At 45.8% G+C, this 15,681-nt stretch overlaps 1 protein-coding gene across 1 annotated transcript; it reads left to right on the forward strand.

Annotated features, from left to right (window-relative positions):
* Nucleotides 1-7,988: 7,988 nt before the first annotated feature.
* Nucleotides 7,989-12,188, forward strand: LOC129856754 (protein asteroid homolog 1-like). Its single transcript, XM_055924475.1, has 2 exons — nucleotides 7,989-8,973; nucleotides 11,641-12,188. The coding sequence occupies exons 1-2, from the start codon at nucleotides 8,223-8,225 to the stop codon at nucleotides 12,186-12,188; spliced, it is 1,299 nt and encodes a 432-aa protein (XP_055780450.1). The 5' UTR covers nucleotides 7,989-8,222.
* The last annotated feature ends 3,493 nt before the right edge of the window (nucleotides 12,189-15,681 follow it).

Here is a 15,681-nt window from a genome sequence, read left to right on the forward strand (position 1 = left end):
ATTATATAAAGCCATAGTATAGTGAATTATATAAAGCCATAGTATAGTGAATTATATAAAGCCAGTGAATTATATAAAGCCATAGTATAGTGAATTATATAAAGCCATAGTATAGTGAATTCTATAAAGCCAGTGAATTCTATAAAGCCATAGTATAGTGAATTATATACAGCCATAGTTTAGTGAATTATATAAAGCCATAGTATAGTGAATTATATAAAGCCAGTGAATTATATAAAGCCATAGTATAGTGAATTATACACCACCACCACGGTAGCCCACACCAACACCATCCCCACCATGGTAGCCCACACCAACACCACTACCAACACCATGGTAGCCCACACCAACACCAACACCACCACCACCACCATGGTAGCCCACACCAACACCAACACCAACACCACCAACATGGTAGCCCACACAAACACCACCATGGTAGCCCACACCAACACCAACACCACCACCACCACCATGGTAGCCCACACCAACACCAACACCACCACCACCACCATGGTATCCCACACCAACACCACCATGGTAGCCCACACCACCACCATGGTAGCCCATACCAACACCACCATGGTAGCCCATACCAACACCACCACACCAACATGGTAGCCCACACCACCACCACCATGGACCACCACCACCATGGTAGCCCTTACCACCACCACCATAATAGCCCTTACAACCACAGTAGCGGTAGCCCACATCACCACCACCAACATTGTAGCCCACACCACCACCACCAGGGTAGCCCACACCGACACAACCACAACGAACATGGCAGCCCCCACTAACACAACCACCATGGTAGCCCACACCAACACCACCACGATGGTAGCCCACACCAACACCACCACCACCAACATGGTAGCCCACACCAACACCACCACCAACATGGTAGCCCATACCACCACCAACACCACCACCACCAACATGGTAGCCCACACCACCACCACCATTGTAGCCCACACCAACACCACCACCACCCCCATGGTAGCCCACACCAACACAACTACCAACAACATGGTAGCCCACACAAACACCACCATGGTAGCACACACCAACACCACCATGGTAGCCCACACCACCAACACCACAACCACCACCATGGTAGCCCACACCAACACCAACACCACCAACATGGTAGCCCACACCCCACCAACACCACCACCATACCCATGGTAGCCCACACCAACACCACCAACTCCACCATGGTGGCCTACGCAAACACCAACACCACCAACAAGGTAGCCCACACCAACACCACCACCAACATGGTAGTCCAAACCACCACCAACACCACCACCATGGTAGCCCACACCAACACCACCATGGTAGCCCACACAACCACCACCATGGTAGCCCATATCAACACCACCATGGTAGCCCATACCAACACCACCACCACCAACATGGTAGCCCACACCACCACCACCATGGACAACCACCACCATGGTAGCCCTTACAAAAACAGTAGCGGTAGCCCACACAACTACCAAAAACATTGTAGCTCACACCACCACCACCAGGGTAGCCCACACCAACACCACCACCACCACCACCACCGTGGTAGCCCACACCAACACAACCACCACAAACATGGTAGCACACACCAACACCACCACCACCACCACCGTGGTAGCCCACACCAACACCACCACCACCAACATGGTAGCCCACACCAACACCACCACCACCAACATGGAATCCCACACCATCATCACAACAACCAACATGGTAGCCCACACCAACACCACCACCACCATGGTAGCCCAAACCAACACCACCAACACCACCATTGTAGCCCACACCAACACCACCACCACCAACATGGTAGCTCACACCACCACCACCACCACCAACATGGTAGCCAACACCAACACCACCACCACCAACACGGTAGCCCACACCAACACCACCACCTCCACCATGATAGCCCACACCAACACCACCATGGACCACCACCACCATGGTAGCCCTTACCAACACCACTATGGTAGCCAATACCAACACCAACACCACCACCACCACCATGGTAGCCCACACCAACATCAACACCACCAACATGGTAGCCCACACAAACACCACCATGGTAGCCCACACCAACACCAACACCACCACCACCACCATGGTAGCCCACACCAACACCACCACCACCACCATGGTATCCCACACCAACACCACCATGGTAGCCCACACCACCACCATGGTAGCCCAAACCAACACCACCATGGTAGCCCACACCAACACCACCACCGCCACCATGGTAGCCCACACCAACACCACCACCACCAACATGGTAGCCCACACCAACACCACAACAACCAACATGGTAGCCCACACCAACACCACCACCACCATGGTAGCCCACACCAACACCACCACCACCAACACGGTAGCCCACACCAACACCACCACCTCCACCATGGTAGCCCACACCAACACCACCACCACCAACATGGTAGCCCACACCAACACCACCACCACCAAAATGGTAGCCAACACCAACACCACCATGGACCACCACCACCATGGTAGCCCTTACCACCACCACCATAATAGCCCTTACAACCACAGTAGCGGTAGCCCACATCACCACCACCAACATTGTAGCCCACACCACCACCACCAGGGTAGCCCACACCAACACAACCACCACCAACATGGTAGCCCACACCACCACCACCACCATGGTAGCCCACACCACCACCACCACCAACACCATGGTAGCCCACACCAACACCACCACAGCCAACCTGGTAGCCCACACAAACACCACTATCACCACCATGGTAGCCCACACCAACACCACCATGGTAGCTCACACCACCACCACCAACACCACCACCACAATGGTAGCCCACATCACCACCACCATGGTAGTCCACACCACCGCCACCACAGTAGCCCACATCACCAACATCACAGTACCTTGCACAAACACCACCACCACCACCAACATGGTAGCTCACACCACACCAACCACCACCATGGTAGCCCACACCAACACAACCACCACAGCCATGGTAGCTCACACCAACACCACCACCACCACCATGGTAGCCCACACCAACACCACCATGGTAGCTCACACCAACACAACCACCACCACCATGGTAGCCCACATCACCACCACCACTGTAGCCCACATCACCACCACCACTGTAGCCCACAACACCACCATCACAGTAGCCCACAAAACCACCATCACAGTAGCCCACAAAACCATCAGCAACCTAAACTAAATACAGGCATTTGCCAACCAACCCAACCAGTTTATAGAAATAGTGTGCAGCACGTTATCAGTTAGTTTCATTCACAAATACAATGGAACAGAAAACTAGACAAGGTAAGTCAGGTACCTGACAGTGTCTAAGTGATCATGTGTGTTTGATGAGCACTGTCTGCATCATACATTCCTCCTCCAGGGCGTTAGCCTGTTAGGTTTTTGTACAGGGAAACTTAACAAAAGAGAAACCCATCCATTGTAATGACGCTGTAAATAGTCATGTGACTGAAACTCTTCCCTCCATGTCCTCCTGTATTTTAAGTTAATTAACCTTTAACCCTTTGACCTGTTACTACATCTCCTCCTGTGAATTAACTGTCACACCACCATAGTGGCCCTCATCACCAGCACCACCATAGTAGCCCACATCACACTCACGCTAGACCACCCCATCACCACCATAGTAGCCCTTGCCACCATCACGCTAGCATACACCACCACCAACATGGTAGCCTACACCAACACAACCACCACCTCTATGGTAGCCCACACCACCACCACCACCACCAACATGGTAGCCCACACCAACACCACCACAAACATGGTAGCCCACACCAACACAACCACCACCACCACCACCACCACCATGGTAGCCCACACCAACACAACCACCACCAACATGGTAGCCCTCACAAAAATCATAAACTATGAATCCATGCTTTTGTCACATCTAGATTAGACTACTGCAATGCTCTACTTTCCGGCTACCCGGATAAAGCACTAAATAAACTTCAGTTAGTGCTAAACACGGCTGCTAGAATCTTGACTAGAACCCCAAAATGTGATCATATTACATCGCCTCTCTACACTGGCTTCCTGTTAAGGCTAGGGCTGATTTCAAGGTTTTACTGCTGACCTACAAAGCATTACATGGGCTTGCTCCTACCTATCTTTCCAATTCCGTCCTGCCGTACATACCTACACGTACGCTACGGTCACAAGACGCAGGCCTCCTTACTGACCCTATAATTTTTAAGCAAACAGCTGGAGGCAGGGCTTTCTTCTATAGAGCTCCATTTTTATGGAAAGGTCTGCTTATCCATGTGAGAGACCCAGACTCGGTCTCAACCTTTAAGTCTTTATTGAAGACTCATCTCTTCAGTAGGTCATTGTAACGGTCGTCATATACGTTCTCCTCCTCAGACGAGGAGGAGCATGGATTGGACCAAAATGCAGCGAGGTATGTAGACATACTGATTTTTTAAAAACAAGACGAAACACAAAGAACAATTGAATAGATTACAAAATAATAAACGAAGTCAACAGACCTGAACAAACGGACTTACATAACACGAAGAACGCACAAACAGGAACAGACTAAACAAACTAAACAGTCCCGTGTGGTGACGATCACAAACACGGAAGACAATCACCCACAAACAAACAGTGAGAACAGCCTACCTTAATATGGTTCTCAATTAGAGGAAACGTCAAACACCTGCCTCTAATTGAGAACCATATCAGGCAACAAATAAACCCAACATAGAAACACATAACATAGAATGCCCACCCCAACTCACGCCCTGACCAACTAAACACATACAAAAACAACAGAAAACAGGTCAGGAACGTGACAGAACCCCCCCCTCAAGGTGCGAACTCCGGGCGCACCCCTAAAACTCAAGGGGAGGGTCTGGGTGGGCATCTGTCTGGCTACCCGGATAAAGCACTAAATAAACTTAAGTTAGTGCTAAACACGGCTGCTAGAATCTTGACTAGAACCCCAAAATGTGATCATATTACTCCAGTGCTAGCCTCTCTACACTGGCTTCCTGTTAAGGCTAGGGCTGATTTCAAGGTTTTACTGCTGACCTACAAAGCATTACATGGGCTTGCTCCTACCTATCTTTCCAATTCCGTCCTGCCGTACATACCTACACGTACGCTACGGTCACAAGACGCAGGCCTCCTTACTGACCCTAGAATTTCTTAGCAAACAGCTGGAGGCAGGGCTTTCTCCTATAGAGCTCAATTTTTATGGAATGGTCTGCTTATCCATGTGAGAGACACAGACTCGGTCTCAACCTTTAAGTCTTTATTGAAGACTCATCTCTTCAGTAGGTCCTATGATTGAGTGTAGTCTGGCCCAGGAGTGTGAAGGTGAACGGAAAGGCAGTGGAGCAACGAACTGCTCTTGCTGTCTCTGCCTGGCCGGTTCCCTTCTCTCCACTGGGATTCTTTGCCTCTAACCCTATTACAGGGGACTGAGTAACTGGCTTCCTGGTGCTCTTCCATGCCGTCCAAAGGAGGGGTGGGTCACTTGAGTGGGTTGAGTCACTGACCTGATCTTCCAGTCCGGGTTGGCGCCCCCCCTCAGGTTCTTGCCGTATGGTAGATCTTTGTGGGCTATACTCAGCCTTGTCTCAGGATGGTAAGTTGGTGGTTGAAGGTATCCCTCTAGTGGTGTGGGGGCTGTGCTTTGGCAAAGTGGGTGGGGTTATGTGCTGCCTGTTTGGCCCTGTCCGGGGGCGTCGTCGGACGGGGCCATAGTGTCTCCCGACCCCTCCTGTTTCAGCTTCCAATATTTATGCTGCAATAGTTTATGTGTCGGGGGGGCTAGGGTCAGTCTGTATTACCTGGAGTATTTCTCCTGTCTTATCCGGTGTCCTACGTGAATTTAAGTATGATCTCTCTAATTCTCTCTCTCTCTTCTCTCTCTCACACCAGTATAGTAGCCCACATCGCCAGCACCACCACCACCAACATGGTAGCCCAGGCCAACACCACCATCACCACGGTAGCCCACAACTCCACCAGCATGGTAGCCGACAACTCCACCACCATAGTAGCCCACAACACCACCACCATGGTAGCCCACAACACCACCATCATAGTAGCCCAAAACTCCACCACCATGGTAGCCCACCACCACCACCATCACCACCATGGTAGACCACAACTCCACCACCATGGTAGCACACCACCACCACCATCACCACCATGGTAGACCACAACTCCACCATCATGATAGCCCACAGCACCTCCACCACAGTAGCCCACAACACCACCATCACAGTAGCCCACAACACCACCAGCAAGCTAAACTAAATACAGGCCTTTGCCAACCAACCCACCAAGTTTATAGAAATAGTGTGCAGCAGTTTATCAGTTATGGAGGTTTCATTTCCAAATACAATGGAACAGAAAACTAGACAAGGTAAGTCAGGTACCTGACAGTGTCTAAGTGATCATGTGTGATGAGCACTGTCTGCATCATACATTCCTCCTCCAGGGCGTTAGCCTGTTAGGTTTTCGGAAAGGGAAACTTAACAAAAGAGAAACCCATCCATTGTAATGACGCTGTAAATAGTCATGTGACTAAGACTCTTCACTCCATGTCCTCCTGTATTTTAAGTTAATTAACCTTCAACCCTTTGACCTGTTATTCCATCTCCTCCTGTGATTTAACTGTCACACCACCATGGTAGCCCACATCACCACAACCAACATGGTAGCCCACATCACCAACACCACCATAGTCGCCCACATCACCACCACCACCATAGTAGCCAACATCACCACCACCACCATAGTAGCCCACATCACCACCACCACCATAGTAGCCCACATCACCACCACCACCATAGTAGCCTACATCACCACCAACATGGTAGCCCACAACACCACCACCACCATAGTAGCCCACATCACCCCCACGCTAGACCACACCACCACCATCACTCTAGCATACACCACCACCACCACCATGGTATCCCACATCACTACCACCACCACCACCACCACCACCATGGTATCCCACATCACCACCACCACCACCACCACCACCAACACCACCATCACTCTAGCATACACCACCACCACCACCACCATCACCATGGTAGCCCTTACCACAATCACGCTAGCATACACCACCACCACCACCGCCGCCACCACCGCCACCATGGTATCCCACATCACCACCACCAACACCACCACCATAGTAGACCACACCACCACAATCACGCTAGCATACACCACCACCGCCACCACCACCTCCACCACCACCACCACCCCCACCACCACCCCCATGGTATCCCACATCACCACCACCACCACCATGGTAGCCCTTACCACAATCACGCTAGCATACACCACCACCCCCACCACCACCACCATGGTATCCCACATCACCACCACCAACACCACCACCAACATGGTAGCCCACACCAACACCACCACCATGGTAGACAACACCACCACCACCAACATGGTAGCCCTTACCACAATCACGCTAGCATACACCACCACCACCACCTCCACCACCACCGCCACCACCACCTCCACCACCACCACCATGGTATCCCACATCACCACCACCACCACCACCACCACCATGGTAGCCCACACCACCACCACCATGGTAGCCCTTACCACAATCACGCTAGCATACACCACCTCCACCACCGCCACCACCACCTCCACCACCACCACCGCCACCACCGCCACCACCGCCACCACCGCCACCACCACCTCCACCACCACCACCACCACCACCACCATGGTATCCCACACCACCACCAACATGGTAGCCCACACCACCACCACGACCACCACCACCACCGCCACCACCTCCACCACCATGGTATCCCACATCACCACCACCAACACCACCACCAACATGGTAGCCCACACCAACACCAACACCATGGTAGACAACACCACCACCACCACCAACATGGTCACCCACAACACGACCATCATCACGGTAGCCCATTTCTGATTGTATTATTTTCATAGAGGATTTCAATAAGAATGATCCCATTAACTAGTCAAGATCTACTCAGCATCAGGTGGAGTGACCATATGACGTATGGAAAGGGAAACTTAACTAAAAGGAAACTCCTCCATTGTAACGATGCTATAAATAGTCCTGTGACTAAAACTATTCACTTAGATAGACATCATATCGTAGAAAGATCACATCATGGGCGTCCGGGGTTTAACCAGCATTGTAAAGGATCAGGGAGCGATTTTAACAGATTATCGCTTCAGAAACAGCAAGGTGGTCATAGATGGTTGTACTCTGTACCACTCTCTTTATTTTAACCCACGTGTGGATCAGCATCATGGAGGGGATTATGATCATTTTGAGGACCAGGTCTGCGAGTTCTTTAAGGCTCTGAGAGATTGTAGCATTGAACCTTATGTGATTATAGACGGAGGCTCCGACCACACCGATAAAAAGTTTGAAACTCTCCGAAAACGAGTTCAATCAAGGATCAAGCAAGCCAACCACTTGTCCATGGGGCTTAAGGAGAGGGGTCTACTACCAATCTTCGTCAAACAAGTCTTCAAACAGGTCCTCTCCAGCCTGAAGGTGCCGTTCGCACAGTGCATCTTTGAAGCAGACCAAGAAATAGCCTCCTTGGCTCAAAGGTGGAACTGTCCGGTCCTGTCCAATGACAGTGACTTTTATATTTTTGACATCCAGGCAGGATATCTGCACTTGCCCCATTTTAAGTGGCAGAACGCGTCTGTGCAAGGCTGGAGTTCTCAGAATTACATCCCCTGCAAGAGATACACCACAACAAGCTTCTGCAGACACTTCAACATCAACAGACAGCTTCTCCCAGTCTTCGCTGCCATCGCAGGAAACGACTACGTCAACTTGGATAAGATGGGCTTTTCCATCAAGTTTGAAGGCTATCCGCCGATGGAACCCAATTGGAAGCGCGGTAAGTTTTAATAAATTATGTGTTTACTGAAGTATACATAACTACTACAGACACATATAATACTGTAGCGAACGGCAGCTGGGGTCAAAGGCAAACAGCCTACTCATCGTGCCAACAGGGTTTTCCCACTTTGTGGGAATTGTAACGTAGCTCATATAGCGAGGATCGCTACAATATTCTTCAAACGCGATATTTTTTATTTAATTTAATTTATTAGGATCCCCATTAGCCGACGCCAATGGTGACAGCTAGTTTTACTGGGGTCCGACACATAACGAAAAAGACATTACAGACAAAATACTTCACAATTTAGATATATTTAAACATATTAACATGTGGTGTGTGTGCATCTATCAATTACTCATACAGTGCATTCAGAAATTATTCAGACCCCAGGACGTTTTCCACATTTTGTTACATTACATTATGGATTACATAAAAACATTTCCTCATCAATCCACACACCCCATAATGGCTCAATACCCCCATAATGGCTCAATACCCCCATAATGGCTCAATACCCCCATAATGACTCAATACCCCCATAATGGCTTTACGGCAAAAGCAAACCATGCGATTATCTGAGAACAGCGCCCAGCAGAAAAATCATTACAAACAGTTAGCAGCCAAGAAGAGAAGTAACAAAAGTCAGAAATAGCATTAAAATGTATCACTTACCTTTGATGATCTTCATATGGTTGCACTCCAAAGACTCCATGTTACACAATAAATGTTCGTTTTGTTCGATAATATCCCTCTTTATGTCCAAAAACCTCCGTTTTGTTGGTGCGTTTTGTTCAGTATTCCATTGGAACAAAGCGCGGTCACAAAAGACAGACGAAAAATCTAAAAAGTACCATAAAGGTTCGCAGAAACATGTCAAACGATGTTTATAATCAATCCTCAAGTTGTTTTTGTCATAAATAATCGATGATATTTCAACCGGTCAAAAGCTGTGTCAATAGAAAAGGTGAAACAAGAAAGGCGCGCTCCCGGTCTTGCGCTGGCCTCATGTCTGGAAATGTCCACTGTCCACTCAATGAAAGTGCTGTATCTCCCTCATTTGTCAGAGTAAATGCCTGAAACAATGCCTAAAGACTGGCCACATGTTGTAGAAGGCATAGAGATCGTGAACTGAGTCATACGTCTTTGTGTTTGGATAGGCTTTCAATGGCATCACAAAACTGATCTGAACAAAACTTGATACATGGCATCTATGGACCAAGATTTCACAAACTGTTGTTTTCCAGGATAGCATCTCAAACAATGTGTCCGCTACTGACCAATAAACAGTTATGTGGGTGTGGTCTGGCACGGATATTCGTATTGTAACACAAAATACTGTCAAGACTCAACATATCTAAGCACATTCAGATCGACCGCACGGAGGCGCTATAATGGGCACATGTTCATATTTCTTGATCTGTTTGACTCTGAGTGATGAAAACTGGCGCTCCAGGATATGAGTCTAGCTCACCTGTAAAGTATGGTTCAGTTTGGCCGCATAGTGGCGCTTTTGAAAAGGAAAAATAATTAATGCAAAGCTCATTGGCTCATAGCAAACATATTGTTTAATCTCCCTAGGGTAGGGGGCAGCATTCGGAATTTTGGATGAAAAGCGTGCCCAAAGTAAACTGCCTGCTACTCAGGTCCAGAAGCTAGGATATGCATATAATTGGTAGATTTGGATAGAAAACAATCTAAAGTTTTGTGATTCAGTGCCAGGAGTAGTGTTTTTTTAAACAAAATTCAAGATGGAGGAAAATCCATCACCTTTTAGGCCCTTGAGGCAAATGTATTCCTTGGGAAGAGAGGAACCTACTGTATATTCTGAATTTCAGGACTATACCTCGAACGGGGTGAAGGGTGTGAGCTTTCAAAGTTGTTATAGCGCCACCATGTGGCCAACTGGCATGGCATTGCATGAAAGGGTGAGGCCCTTGGCCCTTTACCATCATACAAGGTTGCAACTTCCTAGGCCTTATCATCTCACGGGATTTTTTTTTTTTCATCAATAGGCAGAAGAAGGAAAATAATAATAATAATAATCAACGTCAACAAATACAACAGCTTAGCTGTTGATTCCCTAATGATCCCATTAACTAGTCTAGATCTACTCAGCATCAGGTGAAGTGACCATAAAGAGATCATGAGGGACATATGATGTATGGAAAGGGAAAACTTAACGAAATGGAAACTCACCCTGACCTCAATCCTATAGAAAATCTGTGGGCATCACTGAAAAAGCGTGTGCGAGCATGGAGGTCTACAAACCTGACTCAGTTACACCAGCTCTGTCAGGAGGAATGGGCCAAAATTCACCCAACTTATTGTGGGAAGCTTGTGGAAGGCTACCCGAAACATTTCACCCAAGTTAAACAATTTACAGGCAATGCTACCAAATACTAATTGAGTTTATGTAAACTTCTGACCCACTGGGATTGTGATGAAATAAATAAAAGCTGAAATAAAATAATTCTCTCTACTATTATTCTGACATTTCACATTCTTAAAATAAAGTGGTGATCCTAACTGACCTAAGACAGGGCATTTTTACTAGGATTAAATGTCAGGAATTGTGAAAAAGTGAGTTTAAATGTATTTGGCTAAGGTGTAAGTAAACTTCCGACTTCAACTGTACATGTTTGTTTTTTTGTGCTTGGGAAGGGGTTGTCTTCTTCAAAGAGCTGCTGAAATGGCTGGCCAGTTTCCAGGAGCAGCAGGAGGCCTTGGACAATGTGCCCAGACTCATCGTTTCTGGGAACAACCAACACAACATGGATGCTGCCCTCCAGGCCCTCTCTCTGAGCATAGAGACATACCAGCTTCAACCCAGTTGCCTGGAGCGGTTCTTCAATGATGGCAAGGCGCCTGATCCATGCCTTCTCCCAGACCATCTGAGTGTCCTTCCAGACTGGACCCTGCTGCCGTTGATGAAGGGGACACTTCCCTCCTACATGATATACATTCTGCTGCTGAGGCCAGTGTTACAGGCTGTCCAAGTGGAAGACCACAGCTTACCCAGTGGGAACATCACCTCTCGGCCCATACGGCAGGTATTCTACGGGCTGCTGCTGGGTGAGAGGGGGGAAGTGGAGGAGTATGACAGGGAAGGCATGAACCTGACCAGCAGCATGGTTGAAGCCATCCTGCCCAGTGCTGCACAACAGCTTCTGCTGGACACACTGGATCAGGTGTGTATACATGTGATATAGTATACAGTATATCAGGTATGTATACATGTGAAATAGTATACAGTAAATAAGTTATATATACATGTGATATAGTATACAGTATATCAGGTATGTATACATGTGATATAGTATACAGTATATCAGCTATGTATACATGTGATATAGTATACAATATATCAGCTATGCATGCATGTGACATAGTATACAGTATATCAGCTATGTATATATGTGATATAGTATACAGTATTTCAGGTATGTATACATGTGATATAGTATACAGTATATCAGGTATGTAGACATGTGATATAGTATACAATATATCAGGTATGTAAACATGTGATATAGTATACAGTATATCAGGTATGTATACATGTGATATAGTATAAAATATATCAGCTATGTATACATGTGATATAGTATACAGTATATCAGCTATGTATACATGTGATATAGTATACAGTATATCAGGTATATATACATGTGATATTTTAAACAGTATATCAGGTATATATACATGTGATATAGTATACAATATATCAGGTATGTATACATGTGATATAGTATACAGTATATCAGGTATGTATACATGTGATATAGTATACAGTATATCAGCTATGTATACATGTGATATAGTATACAGTATATCAGGTATATATACATGTGATATTTTAAACAGTATATCAGGTATATATACATGTGATATAGTATACAACATATCAGGTATGTATACATGTGATATAGTATACAGTATATCAGGTATGTAGACATGTGATATAGTATACAGTATATCAGGTATGTATATATGTGATGTAGTATACAGTATATAAGGTATGTATACATGTGATATAGTATACAGTATATAAGGTATGTATACACGTGATATAGTATACAGTATATCAGGTATGTATACATGTGATATAGTATACAGTATATCAGGTATGTATACATGTGATATATTATACAGTATATCAGGTATGTAGACATGTGATGTAGTATACTGTATAATATAAACATACTGCTGTTGATTCTGAAATTGATTCTCATTCTCTTGTTCTGTTTCTTAGGTTCCACATTCAGTGCAGCTTGAGGTGTTTTTGGAGACCCTTGATGTGTCCCAGTCCACTTTGAATGGTCTCCCATCTCATCTGGGACTTCCTGTGGCTGTTACCTACTATTGGCGGAGGCACGCCCATCCCCAACCAGACCTTCCTCTCCTGCAGGCCCTGCTACTAGGACTGGTGTACGGAGAGCTCTGCAGACAGAGGAAGGGAGAGGAAGGAAGAGGTATGGACCAGAATATGAACGGAAACACACACACAGGCACATACAACTTAGAATGTATAAATAAAGTGTGTGAAGTGCAGCCAATGACTCCTCTTCTTTTTGTGTATCGGGGTTTATAGAGGAGGGACCAGTGTTGGAGAGGCTGAGAGGGCTGATTCAGAGAGGTGCTAGGAGTCTAGACCTGGGTGTGACCCACGCCTTTAGCCAATGGAAGCGCTGCATGAGGGATGGCCTTGACCTGAACAGACTGCTGTGCTTCCCTCTACCTGAGCCTCAGTGTGCCTGGTAAGGTGTCACTTCCTAAAACAACCCTAACCTCTAACCCCTAACCTCTAGAGTAGACCAGTGTTATTTCTTTACATTTTATTGTAGCCCAAAAGCAACACAGCTAATTCAACCCTCTGTTGTTTCCCTGTTGGAGTCTAGGCTGTACAAGGGTAGTCTGGTGCACCAGCTTGTGGCCAAACTGAGAGGGGGGGTGACCCCGGATTCTATGCTGATGGAAGACTCTTCCTCTGAGCAGCTGTACAGAGCCATGCTGGAAGCCATACTCAACTCCCAGGAAACTGAGACCTCTGGACAACCTGACGGCCCCTCTGCAGATTCTGGCGCTGGAGGATGAAGATTTTGATGATGATGATGATGATGATGGAGTAGGCTGTACTTAAGTCCCAATGTTCTGTCACAAGAGGAAGGAAAGATTCACAAAGCTCTGTTGAGTTATAGATATAGGGACCACTATATAGGGACCACTATATAGGGACCACCTGTTGAGTTATAGATATAGGGACCACTAAACACCTGTTGAGTTATAGATATAGGGACCACTATATAGGGACCACCTGTTGAGTTATAGATATATATGTTTTCTGTGACAGTTTAGTGACAGAGTGCATAGGTAGGAAGGCCCCACTTGCAATCACACATGGAGCATAGAGAACATTGATAAGAGATTTGACATTGATTAAAGAAAATAAGAAAATGTCGAATAAATGAATTGTGACTGAGGTTTATTGAAGTGAAAATTCAAGGTTAAATATGTTAAATGTTAAAGGTTGAAAACATTGTGAAATACACCTTGTGATATATTAAAGGTGGATTAAAGTAGCGCATTAAAATGGTTAAGAATGTTATAATGTTGTTTTCTGTAAGGTGTGATGTATATAGACTGTGTTTGTTAGAGGAGGAGGTTGATAATGTAATAGTGTTGGAGTGTTTAAAATGGTTTATGTTTAGAATGTAATGGAGTAATAAATTAGGTTGGATTAGGATTAGAATTGAGTGGAATAAGAAACCTTAATGTTTTGAAAATGTATGTTTTAAAGGTGACTGATAATGGAGTACACTAAGGCTAGCTCGAATTGGAAATCCCAGGTCAGAACAGCCAGGCAGGAGACGGACGTCCTGTTGACGTGAATGTTCTGCTTTGGTGAGGAAAAGGCGGGGGTTAGTTGGTGCTGACAAAGCACCTTTTGAGTGATGGCCGCATTCGGCGTCATTGGAGCAAGAATTAGCCACAATGAGTTAGCAGACAGGAAGACTGAGGGTATAAAGGAAGGGTACCACTCTCTTTGAGCTAGAAGAACCTGTCGGCCTGCTGGAACAACATTTTTGCTTTCGCTTTTTAGAGATATATTTATGTTTTTATTCTACTTATATTTAGGTTTTTATTCTACTTATATTTATGTTTTTATTCTACTTATATTTAGGTTTTTATTCTACTTATATTTAGGTTTTTATTCTACTTATATTTAGGTTTTTATTCTACTTATATTTAGGTTTTTATTCTACTTTTATTTAGGTTTTTATTCTGTTTTTATTTATGTTTTTATTCTACTTATATTTATGTTTTTATTCTACTTATATTTATGTTTTTATTCTACTTATATTTATGTTTTTATTCTACTTATATTTATGTTTTTATTCTACTTATATTTATGTTTTTATTCTACTTATATTTATGTTTTTATTCTACTTGGTTAAAGTAACATTCTAGGAGGACTCGTTAAGGTGACCTCATTGATAGAAGTGTGTTAATGTAGCTGGTAGAGTTGTTTTAGACACCAACTGAGGGACTGATCATCTGGAGGGGGAGACAAACAGCTGGTTATAAATTGTAGAAGGTAAGAACCTGTTTTTCTTGTTATTTAATATTGTGCTTCTCATAAAATTGTGATCGACAAATAACATTTTATTGGCACATCCCACTAAGGGTTTAGTTAAAGGGCGC

This window comes from Salvelinus fontinalis, chromosome 6 (genome assembly GCF_029448725.1).
Source record: "Salvelinus fontinalis isolate EN_2023a chromosome 6, ASM2944872v1, whole genome shotgun sequence".
Lineage (NCBI taxonomy): Eukaryota > Metazoa > Chordata > Actinopteri > Salmoniformes > Salmonidae > Salvelinus > Salvelinus fontinalis.

Coding starts and splice junctions, on each gene's coding strand:
- LOC129856754 (XM_055924475.1), top strand. CDS start 8,223: ATGGGCGTCCGGGGTTTAACCAGCATTGTAAAGGATCAGGGAGCGATT. Junction 8,974..11,640: donor GGAACCCAATTGGAAGCGCG/GTAAGTTTTAAT, acceptor GTGCTTGGGAAG/GGGTTGTCTTCTTCAAAGAG.